We start from the raw sequence: 15722 nt of genomic DNA, 5'->3' as shown, positions 1-15722 counted from the left end.
CACGATAGCACAAAATCACGGTTTCGTAAGAAGAAAAAACCCCGATTTCATACCCGTACTGTTCAATACTGATTTGTATAAATAACATCGATAACCATATGCGCTTATCTAATATGTTTTATTCAACGTAGACGAAACCGTTAAAGATTCGTTCAGAGGAGAATGCTGGTATATAATCAAGTCGGATATCGACAGAAAAAGATGACAACAGGGCATCTTTGTGGGACACATAAACATCTCTGTCCGATTGCTTTCAACGGCGTAAGAGCAACGCGTGAAAATGAAAAAAATCTGTATATTAAAGTAAAACAACAAAATTTAGTACTGCAAACCGTTGAACAAAGTGGCCTGATTTGATTCGTGACAGCCTTGGCCCTTGCTTCAGTCCCAGACTAACATGCAGATTCACACACCGAAAAAAACAACAACAATGTACTACCATCACAAGAATGGCAGTCGATGTGCAGGTTGCGATCTGGATAATCCAACAAAGACTTAAAGATAAACCCCCATTTGAATTTGAAACCCCTACGAGGACTAGAGACAAAAAAAAATATATGAGATGCGCATCTGTGACGCGCGCTAAGGAAAACAGGGCATTAGTCCAGTCTGTCATTAATTAGCTAGCAACGAATACTTGTTCATTGTGTTACACGATGAGAGGATACATATTTCACGATAGCTCCCCAATCGGTGCGTTTTGCAACCACAATTTGTGGAGGTAAGAATAGAGCGAATCCGAGACGCTCACTTTGTAGGGAGTGGGATTCAAATTTCTCTTGTGATCTTGGCGGATAGTTCCTAGCTGGTGTTGAACACGATGACGTAATTGTTCCATGGATGGCAAGGGCTGAGAACATGTACCGTTCTGCCAGTAGATATGCAGCAACGGCTCAACCCGAGCAGGACTGACGTAGGCTCGCTTTGATTCCAGAAAAGGATGGCGGCAAAGAACTCGATTGCCAGCCAATGGTGGAGGTTCACCATGTTTCTGCATTAAATCTATCAAAGCGTGACCTGCAAAAGTTAATGAGTGTCAGTCTCGAGTCAATGTGATGGGGATGGTGAACTGAATTGCATACCATCTGATCCGTAAAGGCGATAGATGTCTTTACGTCCTGGAATGGTCACCTTTTCGAGATCCTCTGATAATTTGATCTTGGGCTGTTTGTTGATCTCTACAAGCTTATAAACACAGCCAAGAGCAGGTTGCTTTTGGCAAGTCACTGAGGAATCAGAGAAAAATACAATAGAAAGATTTGTTGAAAGTGCAAATTGAATTACATTTTACTTACCGAGATGAGTTCCAATACCAAAGCAATCAATCTGATGATGCTGATCGTTTAAACTGGAAAATAATTTGAATTATGAGCAATTTTTTTAAAGGCAATGTTAACCGGCATTCTTTTACGCTCGTTTATGCATGCAGAATGCGACTATTGGGTGTGTATTACTTACCTCAGTATGGTTTCTTCATTGATGTCATTACTAGCAACGATGGACAACTGAGAAAACCAAGGAATGGCCAATTCTTCGGCGATTTTCCGGAAGGCATCACGGGCTCGGTTCGAAAGATAGGCCAGGTCACCCGAGTCGAGCCGAATTCCGATGGGTCTGTAGCCAAAATCGCTCAATGCCACAGCCACTGCACAGAAATTCAGTAATCCACTTCTGCTCAAAGCGAACATAAAAGAATACCCCAAAACGAGTTTAGTAATCGTTCCAAATAAAATGAAATAATTTTAAAAAATAATAAAATAAAGGGCTACATTTTTATAAATAATATTCACACAATCTGTAGTGTATATGTATGGATTTAAAAGAAACTAATCAAGCTGGGACAATTAGAAAAAGAACAAATGATTGCGCAATCGAAAAGCTCAGAAAAGAAATTTAACGGTCAATAACAAACTGATACGATAAGAGATTACTAATGACGCTATATACGTGTAAGTGTAAGGTTTCAATCAATGCGGATGAAATTTATAAGGGAGGGACCTGTAATGGAGACGTGGCTCCGATACATAGCGCTGACTAGGGGTTTCTCCGCTCCAACTGGCAAAAAGTGAAAGACCAATCACAAAAAGAAAACAGACAAGAAGAGAAATAAGGCCGCATAGTCTTGTGTTCTTTTTCTGTCGTACCAATAATTGTCTAAATAAGGATCATTCACCCGTTCCTCTGTTCACTCGCATTGGTCACATCTGATGATCGAATATAGTACCTGAGAACTTCATAAGTGTCGACTAGGGCTGTGAAACCGTCAGGGAATGCCATGGCGTAGGAAATAAAAGCTGCCAATTCCCCGTCGTTAGCTTCCTGCAACAGAATACCGAGCAGTGCAGCCAACTGATCGCGCCGCCTTGTACACGCCTCCACAAAATCGCGACTCTCTATCAAATCTGAACCATTTTCATTCTGTACCGCCAAATCCTATTTTACAGCATAAAAAAAGGTAATAGCTTGTTCAACTCACGTAAACGCTACTTATAGCGTAAGTGGACAACCTACGCGAGTTTTTAAATCAGCTAGTGTAGAGAAAGAACTAATGTATGCATGAGCATGAGTTCCTTTGACTGGTATGTGAAACAGTTTACCAGCCAAAACATTGCTAGTGCCGTCGAAACCACCTATTTTAATAGGAAATAAATTAAAAGATTAGCATGGAACTATGTTACAATATGTTAACAAAGAATAAGACCTAGATAAGCATATTTGGATGCAGAAAGCCCTCCATCAGGACCTTGGGCTCTACGTAAACCAAATTCAAGAAGTTTAATCCTCTTTCCTGCTGCCATTCGAAATCTTGCAGCATTGGTGGCAATTAAGCTAGAAAACAGCGAGTTAAATTGTGAAATATACAAATGGGCTTATTTGATTTACCTAGAGTAGTTGATCAAATTCAGAAATGTTGTTTCTAACAGCTGGACTACAATAAGTGGCCCTTCGACCCTCAACAAGGGAACTCTGCAAAATAAAGCTGTACTTGGAACCAACAGAACTGATGTGTACCATAATCGTAAAATACCTGGGAAACACGACTGAACCTTCAGGAATGGCAAAGAGTGTCACATCTTCTACCGTAAGGTCCTTCAAATAACGAAAGAACTCTTCCTCAATGTAGGGAGGAAGGATTTGCTTGAGATAAGCTATATCACTGTCACTATAGCGAAAGTTATATAGAAACTTTATGCATTCTTCGAGACCAGCAAATATTGTGAATTCCCCAGAGAACGGGTTTTTCCTGAAAAACAGATCAAAGACCGCTGTGTCTTCCACTTTCCCCGATTTCCAGTACGCGTACGCCATGGTGAGCTGGTACAGATCTGAAAAAAATTCATTGTTCAAAGAAACATGACGGTAAATTAAACTTTTAATTTCTCTGTATCACTAAATTCAAATACCGGTAAGTAATGGTTGAATAATTTCATTTTGTTTTTGGCGCTGGTGGTTAACCTTAACAGCAGTACCTTCCGTAGGAGTCGACATGTTTACCTTTTAGGACATTTGAAGGTTGAATCAGTTCACATCTTACTCGATAGATAGAGCAAGCTTCTTACAAAATAATTTTAAAAACAATTTGAATTTTTGTTCATTTTTTACATGTTCAAAGTTTCATAGTCAAAGTTCAAGATTTGAATCGTTCAAACATTGAAATGAGGCTAGTATTTACTTTTCAACGTCCACAATTTGTAAATCGTCCGGTCTACGTTTAAAAATAGAAATAAAACCAAAAACGTTTGCTTGATTTGTTGAATAATAAATCGTATTATAACAAGAATGGATGAACAACTTTCAATTGAAAATGACGATACCTTTTTATTGAGAGTGGTCTTCGCAGTGCGAAAGTTCCCGCGTGCAGCGAGTGAAGCGTCGGCCGGGCTAGTGGCAACCTATAGATATCAACCGCAAGTGTATACAAGGTATTAAAGGGCGTCAGCAGACAAGGAGTCCAAGTAGCTCAGCTCAGCTCAGCTATCGATCAAACTTCGTGCCTGCCACCGTCTAACAAAGGCAAAAACAATTCACGTAGGCTACCGTGTTTGCGTGAACCCCAAACGAAAAGGTAAACATCTTTCGCCGACAAACAGGAGAACTGACTTTCGCACGCTAGAATAGCGTGTGAAAGAATCATAGAATTTGATCAAACCTCCAATTTAACAACGTCTCAACTATTGCCAAGAAGCAGTTGACGTCACGCTTTTTTTTTTTGGGGGGGGGGGGGCGGCCGCTCAACGTTTGCTTAAGAAGAAAACGTTGGGAGAGCGCTTGACTGAATTATGTTTAAATGTTGACAGGCCATATTAGCCAAAAAATGCGCATCGCTACTAATTTTGGATAATTGGTCTCATTTGTAGAATAGTGCTCGTCTAAAACGCCAGCGTGTCATTAGAGCGGTGACATCGATTGCGTAAAAAAATGTTGTAAATTCGGCGGGAACTTGATAATGCAGATGAGAAATAGACGATGGTTTTTACCGGGTATAGTGCGGAAGGACGTAACGATCGTTGATGGTACTGTATATAAAGCCCCTCTGCAGAGTGTGTGTTATTGCGGATGACCTATGTCCATCAGGGGGGAAATTGCATCGAGTAAGGCGAGTTTCATTCCGCTTCCGTCTGCACTACAACACGAAACATGATCACGACGTCAAAAGAAATTGCACGCCATCACGCCATTTGCTCGTTGGCAACTAGAACGGAATTAAGAAAATATGCTGCGATATACTTACGACAACCTATTATCGGATTCCTCTGGTCAAGATTCGATTTAAAGAACCGTTATTTGCATACTCTGTAATGCATTAAATCATGTTAATAGGGGAAGCGTCAAGCAAAGTTATTAAATATCAGACTGAGTGAGTGATTGTGGGCAAAGGAAAACGCCTTTGAAGGATTTCACTCTAAAAATATTGTGAACTGACTTGGATGTGGTTGGCATCCAAACGGAAAGAAAGGGCAATCCGATATCCATATAAAGCCATCTTCGCAGTTGGATGAACCTAAAATGTCCAGTTGCAGGTGAACTACAAGAATATCCCGGGGCGGTGTTAGGGGAGGAGCGCGGATGCGTTTCTTTCTTCTGAAAAGTAATATAAAAGACGGTATGTGCTGCTAGCCTATAACATATAGCCCTTTGTTCCTTCAAACAACTGACCTTGGAGTCACTCGCTCGAAACCTACAACAAGAAAATTACTTATAACGTTCCTCCTGACCTTTTTACTTTTTCTTTAACAACCGTTCGACTCCCAATTTTCATTTTCCAACTGGTGGTTACCGCTTCTAACCCGACAAAGTCCAATTCTACACGTAACACCCAAGTTGAATTGCTGTTTCTTTTTCCTTTCTCGCGCTACATATAATTAGAAAGGCTCATTTTTACCGAGTATTAGACCGCGACTAAAGTCAAGCCGATGGGAGGAGTGGGGCTTCTTCCGGTTCTAGTACATAACTCTCCGTTCCATGCAACATCCACTTTTCTAACCAAATAGACATACTAGGACGGACAAGGATATACCTACGGTCAAGAACACACAGACAAAGATTAATGGCAACAACAAAAAATTGCATTCCCACAAAACAAAAATGGTTAATTCTGCGTGCACATCGAACTACTTAAGGCCGTTGCTATGGAGACCCCTGTCCCCATTATGAGGGAAAGGGGAAATGAAAGTTGGAACCAAACACACTTTCCTGTTCCATTCTCTATTAGGTCGCTACCTAGGGTAGAAGTCATGGACTAGAATAGCAATTTGAACGAAAAAAAAAGGCACGGGATGTGACGGAATGATGCAATGTTTAATTTAAAGAGAAAAGGAATCCATCATTTGATTTATTGTCAATACCGTGGGGTAATGAGAAAAAAAAAATTAGTAGGGATGATAACGAGGTTGGTGGTGCCCGTCTTCTCTGTCATGATGAACGTTACCACGATTTTGTCCCGTCCTGTCCTGCCCGCGGTCTTCGTACGATCGATCTCGATGATGACTTCGGTCATCGTAATGTCTATCTCTCGTTTGTCGTGAGTCATGACGGGAATAAGAGTCACGATAATCTCTTTGACGCCGACCGTAAGGACGGCGCTGTCCCCTGTATCCACCTCCCCGGTCCATCTCTCCCCTCTGTTGATTGCGATTGAAATTGTTACCCCACGGATCCACTATAGGCGGATTAGATAATGGTTTATTCTTCAGCTTCATGAATTCGGCGTCGTTCTCTGTGTAGCGCTGGGAAAACTCTTCTTCGCATTCGGCCAGAAAACACTTTTGCTCTTCCGTCAACTCCATTTTAAACTATTCTCTGAAGATTTTTGGCACGTACGTCAATGTTTGGGCTACTGTAATAGACACACAAAACACAGTTCTATTAGAATGAGCTGTAGGCATAAGTTTACAGCTAAAGATTTAGAGATTACCTGACTCTGTTAAAATATAATCACGAATCAAGGCATAGAAACCAGTTTTGGTAGGTTGGGTAGGTAAAGATCCTTTAACTGCTGAATTGACTTCAAACATCCTGCAACAAAGAAAATAATTTTAGTCAAGGTCATGTACATTGAAACATTTTTTCAGTGTTAACATTTACCACCCCAAATGACGACCGCACTTGTTGCAAACACAGGCTTTCCAACTGTATCCAGGGAACCAAGTAGAATCTGAGACCCACTGTAAAGAATAAATGCCATTATAATTAAAGTATTCTATTTATGCTGTCTAAAGAAAAGATAAAACAGGAAATGAAGATGCAACCTTGCCAACTCCTTTACAAGAAGAATTTTTCAAAGTGACTACATCAAAAACATTGCCCGCTGGGTTTTTCAATTTTTGCACAGGTACGGTTTTCACAACTTTGGTGGCTCTTTGCTCATAAACAATGGTTTCGTTTCTCACACTCAAACTAAATGGACTGGCAGTGTCTAAAAATGATCCCCCATCATCCTGAGAAAGGCCACACATTCGACACAAAAATATGTTTGGAATAGTTGCATTAATGTCTTCTATTTGGTTGTCGAAGGGGAATTTTGCATCGCCTTCGCACGTTAGACAAGGACAGAAGAGATAACAGCAACAAAGGACAACTAATAAAAATCTTGACACTAACATTATGGGGTTGTAAAACGTATTGCACTGCATGTTACTGAGTAATCTGTCTTAACAAAAAGAAGAGGAAACTACTAAATAAATCTAATTAGGAAGAAAATCCTCCCACTTTTAAAAAAGAAGTCAGAAATCTGTTACCTGTCAGTTTGTACTGCCACAGATGAGGCTTCATGGAGTATGGGTTATCTGCGCGCATTTTGTTTACGTTTTTCCTTTTTCTTTTATTTCGTGAAATTCTTTAATTTGGATTTCCCCGTCGGAAATCAAACATGAAAGAACGAAACGAACAATCAAGACATATTAAGGAAAAATGTTAGTGTATTTCACAATTTTTTAAAATTTTGAATGAGGACAGCGATGTCAAAATATACGGAAGTAGGTCGATAAGGAGCGCCACAGCTGAAAGTTAAGCCGGGCGGCCAATACGCAGTTGGAAAAATATTTTCATTTCGCAAGAATTTCCTCTTACAAATTTGAGTAAGAGGTGGATGTTATCAACATTAGTGAAGACTAGAAAGTTCAGTTGTTGGATTGATTTTTCATCATAATGTAATTTAAATAAAAGAAAAGCAAAAGAATAATACGATTGTGATCCTGCCTGGTCGATCACGAAATTTCGCATCTTTATTTAAATAAAAGATATGAAAAGAAGTGAAACGCCATCAATTTGGGGACGAAAATTGTAATTCAAGCCAATCAGAAAGTCGCTCTGCCATTTAATCTCAAGTTTAAGACGTCCGGCTCTACCCACTCAAACGGAAAAAAAGGAAAGAAAGAAAAAGAAAAAAGAAATACGCCAGGACAACACAAAGAGGCTAGGGATTTTTAAGTGACCTCAATTTTATAAATAAAAATGTCCGCCATGTAGGGGACTTCCTCAACAAAAGAGTTCACACAGCCCATGGTGACTGTATAAATCGATATCTAGTTACATAACTCTCCTGTGTGTTTAATGCCGATGTATTACAAGTTATGTATACGAGTGTCTTACATAAGTGACTTAATAGCACGAGAACAAAGAACCAAAAAAAGAGCTTGTAAATACAAAGGTGAATTTTGGTTGCCAAATTGGCCATCGAAGAAGGCGAAAGTGTGCCGAAAGTGTGCGGCCGGCTCTGGTGGCATGCGTTGGCAACTTTTTCCCCCCGTTCTTTTTTGTTTGTATACACACACACACACTGACCTCACGTATACATCAGTGTGTGTCGTATACGAAAAGCGTGTGAAAGGCCGAGAGAAATAAAGGAGAAAGGGAAGAAGAGGGAAGAAGAGAAAAATCTGCTCTATCCGTAATAACCGGTCGTTTCTTTCAACATTAAAAATAGCTTTTTCTTGTTATTTTTCAAATATCTGTGATGCACACACACATATATCTATTTTGTCTATGGATAAATTTGAGCTCTTTTTCTTTTGTTGTTAACCGGCTTTTTAACAAGAGCTTTGTTGTTGTTGCTGGAACAGCTAGTGCCATCTAGTGACTAGTCGTTTCCCGACAACTTTCAAAACAAAGACGCCGGTCTTTGTTATCTGAGCGCTTGCAGCGGCCAGTTACCAAAGGTGTCGTTATCAAAGACAAAACTCAATTAATTAAATGAATTATAAACGCCAAACGGCTTAAAATAAATTACTACCAAACAACTTCGTAAAATCAGATGAGTAAATACCAGCAAAAGTGATAAAATGAACTTGAAATGAAATTGACCGCTAGGTGGCAGAGTGTTACACTTGACAACAACCACAATTTAGTTGTTGTTGTCCAACTAGAATTTCTCTCGCATTTCCCTCTCCTCCTTTTCCTACTCTCTCCAAAACAAAGACTCGCAGTTCTCGTTCGACCGCTGACTCGCGAGTTGCGCTCATCTTCAAGTCCCTCTCCTTTCCGACTCTTTTGTTTTCTTCACCTTTTTATTATCAAAACGAAATTAAAATTCTGTGCTTCCCGTTTTATAAATCCCGACAAAAAAAGTCTTGAAAGATTTCGGCCATTCACAACGAAACTGAACGATTCTCCCGAAAAACTTGTTGTGTGTGTGTGTGTGTGAGTTTGCCATCCATCGTATTTTCGTCCTTTGTGATTGGGACCCACTTTTTCGAGGCAAGATTTTCTGGGTTGCCGTGCGTACATACTATTTCTGGGAGCCATTGTTTTTCTTTTCTGCGATCCCCAACGAAACATTTTGGGCCGGGAATTATTTTCGTTCAACGAGTTTGAGAAACCATGTTGAACTTGCTGGCCGATTGGACTCGCAATTCGTTTGAAATTAATCCCAGATGTCTGTACGAGATCCACGATAGCACAATACTGGACAATTTCCGCTAGGTTATTTTTGGGGGGTCTTTTTTTGAGAGCTGCACAGCCGGTTAAATTCGATACTTTCAAAAATTAGTTTGTACAAAATCGCTCACAAAGAATGTCGACAGGGAAGCGTTTGGCTAAAAGATCAATTGTCGGTACAAAAGTGGTGGTTCTTCGTGAAGATGGCCTTTATTATCCAGGTAATTTAATATTTTTCAACTTTTATACGAGTACGAGTATTGATTCTTTGTTTATTTTTGGCCCACGAAAAAAAGGTATAATTCAAGCGGTAAAGACGGCTGAAATGGATCCGTCCAGGGGGCAGTTGTTCTCTCACACGAAATACGCCGTCCGTTCAATCATGGAGACTGCAGGTCACCCTGGCCGTCAGCAACTGCTTGAATACTCTGAAGTCGATCTGATTGGCCCAGGTTTCCAGTCAACGGCCGGCTTGACTCTCCAGCCCGGCCAAAAGGTGTACATAACCTTTACCGGTCGTGAAGTAGCCGGTCACGTCACCAAACACCGACCCGACGTCGATGAAGTTCACATCACTTTGCAAGTCTCCAATTCGGTAATTAAACAAAATTTTTGCATTAACATTAATTTCATGTGTGTGTGTGGTCTCACCAGTTAGTAGGGGGCGTATCCGTTTTCTGCCCCAATCAAGTGATGTCAACAAGCTAAGCTTTTGATATTTTCGTACGGCCTTGGAGCGGCCATCTTTTTTCTCCCAGAAGACGTAGTCGCATATGTATCTCAGAGCTTTTCATCCGCACGCTAAACTAACCTTGGGCCAACCCACTGTGTGTCTATAGCTGCAATAACTTTTTACTTTTATGAAAAATTTTTCGGTGGAAAAAATGCCGATGATGACATCAGCAGATGCAGCGCGTGATGCAACTGTGACGTCACATAAAAACTCTGGGGGTTTCTCTCTCTCCTTTTTGTTTTGGCCAAAAGTAGGCCATTTTTGTTGTTGTTGTTGTTGGATTCGGGGAAAATAAATTACTATTGGACTAACGCCTCTTTTTCGCAGGCCCCTCCCATTATTGATAGGATGGGAAACCGGGCGGATATATTTTGTCAGATACGCTATACAATATGGATGCATCTAGGGCTGAAAGAGAGGAAATATTAAAAAACAACCCGGTCGTCTGCATTGGACGAGCTTGTTGTTGTTGTTGTTGTTGTTGTTTTCTGACGCAATCAACAGTGGAGTCAATGGCCGCTGTAGAGCCAAGGCCTTTTCTCCCGGGTGCCAAGTGTTTCTCTAAAGAGATTTTTCCTATTTTGCCTTGCGGCAGAGCTGCTGCTGCTGCTCAAGGGTGAAACCTTGGCTTTGTCAAAATACATCCTCTTGGTAACACACACTAACAGCAGCAGGGTGAGGGTTGAGAAATATATAAAAAGAGTTGAATGACCGGTGCCATTTTAACTACTGACAGGAAGAAGAGTGGCGGTTGGTATTCTAATCCTTCCCAAATGGAAATGAGATTTCTGTCGACCTTGAATCGTGTCTATACATGTTTCAGATATGAAAATATCTGTGATGATACCATTTTTATTTTATTTCGAAAAAGCCGGTATTTTTTGTTGCCCCATCCCCTTGTTTTGTAAACAAAGAAGTTTCTCCCGATTGGTTCATTTCGGGAGGAGGTAATGGCGCGCGCGCGCGCACTGCACAGGGCCGCCATGTGTGACGTCAATTCTCCCAACGTCATCAAAACTTCCTTCCTTGGCGGCCATTTTGGTTTTGGAGTGTCGTCTTTTGGTTGCGGATAAAAACAACTGCGCACCGGCATGTGTGCGAATGTAAACAAAAATCTCTCTTGGCCTTTCTCCCGCCGAGTGTGTTCTTGACGCAACCGGTTTTTCCATCTTGTTTGGAATTTTTCGTTTCTTTTTGTTTTTTATTATTGTGCGTATATGTACAGCAGCAGCAGCGATGGCGTCGTGCGGTTTTTGCCCGTTGACGACGCCACTGCCGTGTGACGACGTTGTGTACGTACAATAAATATGGTGGCCTCAGGTGTTTAGCTGCTGCGTCGCGTGCTGCTGCTGCAGAAGAAGAAATGGGCGTTTCATTGATTTCGGGGTTCCGTTATGTGTCGCCGAACCTGTAAAAGGAAATATCAACAACAACAACTACGCAGGGCCACCACCCGTTAGGCAAAATAGTCTCAACACAATCATACGTGTGTGGATATTTGAGCAAGAGAGAAAGAAAAACCTGGTAACCTCAATAAGATATAGAGAACAAGGCCGCAACGTTATAGGTTTTATTATTTCTTTATTTTTGCCTTGTTAATCCGTCCAGATCTTTCTATATTCTTTGTTTATCTTCCTGGCAGCCAAAGAGCAACTCGTTATCTCACATCTGAATAATAGTTTATATATTTCCCTATTAATTATTGCAGAATTCGGTTGATATCGTCAAACGAATGGAAGAAGTACGACTGATGGAGTCGAGGAAATCACTCCGGCTGATGGATCAACACGACGTGGATTTCGCACGATTGGCTGAAGGAGTTGTCGGCGGGCTGACTGCATCCGTTAATGGACACCAGGATTGTTCACAATCCAACCATCATCAAATCAGTGTTGGCAATCCGCCCCGTAAGCGCTGCTCATCCGCATCAACGTCCGGAATCGACGTCCCCGGCGCCTTCTTCGGGTAAGCCAAAACCAAAACAACCAAACAGATGTGTTTTCCAAATTTCTTCCGGCGCAGCTTTCTAATATAGTCGTCGTCCTGATTGTTGGTAGTAGCCAGTGGATATGGGACGGAGAATTTTTTCTATTTTTCAAGGGACAATTAAGAAGAATGTAGGTAAGAGTCACGGCATATAGCCGAGGCCGAGTGAAAGTGGGTGAATGCCGTGAGTGACGTCACGGCACGATTTCTGCACGCGGTAAAAAGGAGAGGCGTCCGCGTGTCAGTGGGTCACGGGCCGATTATCTTCATCTGGAAAGCGACTAGAAAGGGACCAACCAAAAGTTGTTACACCAACCGAGGAAAACCGAGAAAAGTGTAACAAACAACAACAACAACACGAACCCCCCTTTTTGATGGGTGGAGTTATTGAAACCGCTTTAAAAAAGAACTCTCTCTTATATATTTGCCGTTGTTGAATTGATGAAGTTTCTCGATGAGGTTGACCCATTTCTGATTTAATTTCTCCCCGTCATTCACTTTCTCTCTACATTGATGGAGACGTTATCCATCGGAAGTTGGGGATTTGATTTCTAGTCAGGATTAAGTGCTCTCAATTTGTTTCGAAAAAATCTATCGAGCGAAAATTGGATACCGCCGGAAGTTGTACAAGAGATCCAAGAGTCAGCTTGTTCCATATTTTTTATTGACGCGCGGCCTAGAATCAGCGAAAGTTTTCCAGTAAAATGACGCAATCCATCGATTCCTCCAAGAAAATAAGAGAAACAACAAAAAATGCACAGGAAGTCGAAACTCCTGGTGACACAACAAGTCCGTTGAACTTTTCCTGATAAGATTATGTCGGATTTTGCGCAAACGTGGTAGCAAACACGTTCGATCCCGAGTTCTTTTTTGTCTGCGCATTAACCGAAAAACGCACGTCCCAACGCGACAAAACAAAGACTCTCATCCGGGGTCGATGTGCAGTGGCCGTCTCGTCGTCTCATGTTTACACCGATAACCGATTCGAATGTGATTGTTGTCGTCGTCCGCGATTGACGTCACAGAGTCTGTGCAAGGTGGTTGACGTCACAGCATCTAATAACCTGTGCAATCTGTTCCTTTTTGTTATTTGGCGACGCCCACCATCACGTTAGATCGCGTAAGCGTCGCTCCAGTCCGAGTAGTGCCAACGGCGCGGCCGACGTCATCATGGACGAAGATGAAGACAGCGATGTTATGGATGAATGCGCAGCCGCCATGGTCCTCATGCGTCTCTCCTGCAGTCCTCATTCCCCTCGATGGGAAGGTGAGTTTTATCGAATCAAAATGGGCGTCCTTTTATACATGTTGAACTGTGCTGTGTAATAATGACCGGCTTACGCAACAGATGTTGCAGCATGGCAGCAGAGTAATCACAGTAGCAGTAGCAGCAGTGGGGCTTTTTCGTGGCGCGGAAGTGTGTCTAGCAGCAGTGATTCACCACCGCACGCTTCGTCGTCGTCGTCGGGTTCAACAGGAGCGGCCGGCCGGGTTCTTCCGGTCGGCACTGGGCGCAAACTGAAATTTCGTTCGGCAACACCGTCGCCGCCTTTGATGAGCGGCAGCGCCCCTGCTAATTTCTCGGGAAGTCTCAACAAATTTCATCCGGGTGCTACTAGAGCTCCTGTTGCCAAAAACGCCCAGGACGATGGAATCGTCAGCGATGAATCCATCAGCGAATGCGATGAAGGGCCTTCTCCTTCGCAGGTATATTTTAATTGGGTTTGTTTTGTAATTTGCTTTAATTACCCCCATCCATCATCACCCCACCAGGTTAGAACAATTTATCAGTGTACCTGGCCCGGCTGCTTGACTACCACAGACAATTGCGAGGCCATCGAGACCCACGTCCGCTCCATCCATCTCGGGCCACGTCAAATCGATGAAGAGATCAGCGATCACGAGGAAGAGTTTTATTACACGGAAGTGGAAGAGGAAGGTGATGAAGAGATTGCGGATCAGCAGTCGACCACTCTACCTCCAATGGCTGAGGTCGTCGAATCCTCAGTCGCTCAAACGCAGAGCTTTCAACAACCGCATCCAGGCTGGATGGCCAGTTCGCCACCCACATTGTCCCACATGGACATGGCGAGACCTCCGCACGAAGGTCAGTAGACCCCGAGCAGGGTGACACCGAAATTAATTGGAAAAATGAACCGGTTTCTTTTATCTCATTATAGATCCAGAATATCAACGCGCATTGATGAAGGCGAGGCCGATCGCCATACCGGCACGTGTCCGCAGCATTTCATGGTCTTCCGGTTATGGATATGGCTCGGTAAGTTGCCACGCCCTACAAAACTACACGACCGTGATCAATGTCGATTATAGATTTTCACTAATTTTTTAAAAAATGACTTTTCTAGAATGCGCTCAAACAGGCCAAAGTGGTTGTGTCGCCCAAAACGTCTCCTTCACCGGCGCCCCCAACAGCGCCACCATCTACTACCGGAGCTTCGGTCTTTACAGTCAAGAGCAGTCCCGTTCGTCGGCCCCGTGGCGAGGCCAAAAAGTGCCGCAAGGTTTACGGAATGGAACACCGCGAGCAGTGGTGCACTCAATGCAAATGGAAAAAGGCTTGCACTCGCTTCGGCGAGTGAAACAAATGACTATACCACACCCCAATGTGTACGTATATATACTATTATTTAATACTTTCCGAGAAAAAGAAAAACAACCGCTCGGATTTCCGACTGTAGAAATTTAATCCGTTTTCCGCTTGATTTTGACATGGAACAACCGTCTCTCCTCCTTTTTCTTTGTCTGATCGTGTTTTGTTGTTTCATGGCTATTTTTCTTTTATTGTTGTCGACAGGAAATTTTTTTTAAATTTTGATGTCTGGTGCTGGATGTATTGCGGAATAGGAGCCAAGTTTTTGTGCGGATGACGGATCTCAAAAGATCTATGACACTTGGCGCGCTGGGCGGTTGATATTGTTTGAAACCATTTTACCTGCGGGCAACTTTTTGACAAAAGACAAAAAAACATTTTGACTTTATTTTTATTTTTTTAATTATTATTGGCTTTTTTTTTATCGTATTTGTTATGACAAATTCATGCCGGAGCGTGTTGTTGTGTGTGCATAATTTTCGTTGTGAAGATGTTTTGTATCTTGCCACTGACCAGGCTGCCGTAGCTCAGTGACGATTTCTCTGACTGGTGTCGTTATTACCTCTCGTACAACATCATTGAAAAATATTGTTTTCATCCTTATGTCCCACCTCATATCTGCGTTACTCTCAAAAAAGCTTTGTACAGCGTTAGATGGCTTTTTCTACCAATGTTTCTTTATTTCGTCGATTTAGAGTTATTTTTGCAATAACGCTGCGTGAATTTTAACGTTTATAGATTTACCCTATTTAGACCTGATTTTTTTCCATCTCCTTTGTAGTTCGCATAGTGGGGGGTTTTGTTTCTGTGTTTTTTTCTCATTTCATTCTCAAGACCGATGGACTTTTGAAAAATGTTTGGTTTTTTCTTCTTACAAAAATGGTGTTTCAGTTTCTTAATTGCTTTTATTTCTGTATTTTTTTTATCCCTTTTTTTCGCGCGTGTCGACCCAGAGTTTTATGGCGAGATTTTTAAATTTTTCAATATACAAATTTCCTCTCGAATTCTGAATATTGT

The 15722-nt window shown here is 41.9% G+C and overlaps 4 protein-coding genes across 12 annotated transcripts; 1 reads left to right on the top strand and 3 right to left on the bottom strand.

The window, feature by feature from the left end:
• Window positions 1–275: 275 nt before the first annotated feature.
• Window positions 276–5875, bottom strand: LOC124314036 (nicotinate phosphoribosyltransferase-like). 9 transcript variants are annotated; one of them, XM_046779017.1, is made up of 16 exons: window positions 5158–5875; window positions 4925–5082; window positions 4733–4794; window positions 4479–4624; window positions 3816–3893; window positions 3405–3495; window positions 3029–3326; window positions 2884–2967; window positions 2702–2829; window positions 2512–2630; window positions 2225–2433; window positions 1999–2055; window positions 1459–1671; window positions 1296–1348; window positions 1083–1226; window positions 276–1017 (listed from the first exon to the last, which is right to left on the bottom strand). In XM_046779017.1, exons 6-16 carry the CDS (start codon window positions 3487–3489, stop codon window positions 674–676), a joined length of 1734 nt encoding a protein of 577 aa, XP_046634973.1. In that variant the 5' UTR covers window positions 3490–3495; window positions 3816–3893; window positions 4479–4624; window positions 4733–4794; window positions 4925–5082; window positions 5158–5875; the 3' UTR covers window positions 276–673. The 9 variants fall into 9 exon arrangements, with proteins under 9 accessions (XP_046634973.1, XP_046634967.1, XP_046634968.1 ...); XM_046779011.1 differs by lacking the exon at window positions 4733–4794 and having other exon boundaries at window positions 3405–3500; window positions 3820–3893; window positions 5158–5179; window positions 5240–5875; XM_046779012.1 differs by lacking the exon at window positions 4733–4794 and having other exon boundaries at window positions 3405–3500; window positions 3820–3893; window positions 4925–5179; window positions 5240–5304; window positions 5384–5875.
• Window positions 5871–6287, bottom strand: LOC124314544 (RNA guanine-N7 methyltransferase activating subunit-like). The gene has a single exon (XM_046779740.1). It carries the CDS (start codon window positions 6285–6287, stop codon window positions 5871–5873), a length of 417 nt encoding a protein of 138 aa, XP_046635696.1.
• A 6-nt stretch (window positions 6288–6293) lies between these two features.
• LOC124314252 lies at window positions 6294–7232 on the bottom strand. Its single transcript, XM_046779410.1, has 4 exons — window positions 6750–7232; window positions 6586–6665; window positions 6416–6516; window positions 6294–6337 (listed from the first exon to the last, which is right to left on the bottom strand). Exons 1-4 carry the CDS (start codon window positions 7131–7133, stop codon window positions 6294–6296), a joined length of 609 nt encoding a protein of 202 aa, XP_046635366.1. The 5' UTR covers window positions 7134–7232.
• Window positions 7233–8912: 1680 nt separating this feature from the next.
• LOC124314056 (zinc finger protein 704-like) lies at window positions 8913–15709 on the top strand. Its single transcript, XM_046779052.1, has 9 exons — window positions 8913–9596; window positions 9672–9970; window positions 11817–12073; window positions 13210–13361; window positions 13443–13801; window positions 13868–14201; window positions 14275–14372; window positions 14461–14722; window positions 14910–15709. The coding sequence occupies exons 1-8, from the start codon at window positions 9512–9514 to the stop codon at window positions 14692–14694; spliced, it is 1818 nt and encodes a 605-aa protein (XP_046635008.1). The 5' UTR covers window positions 8913–9511; the 3' UTR covers window positions 14695–14722; window positions 14910–15709.
• The last annotated feature ends 13 nt before the right edge of the window (window positions 15710–15722 follow it).

This window comes from Daphnia pulicaria, chromosome 10 (genome assembly GCF_021234035.1).
Source record: "Daphnia pulicaria isolate SC F1-1A chromosome 10, SC_F0-13Bv2, whole genome shotgun sequence".
Lineage (NCBI taxonomy): Eukaryota > Metazoa > Arthropoda > Branchiopoda > Diplostraca > Daphniidae > Daphnia > Daphnia pulicaria.
The sequence above is the reverse complement of the archived record's forward strand: the minus strand, read 5'-3'. Positions and strand labels throughout refer to the sequence as shown.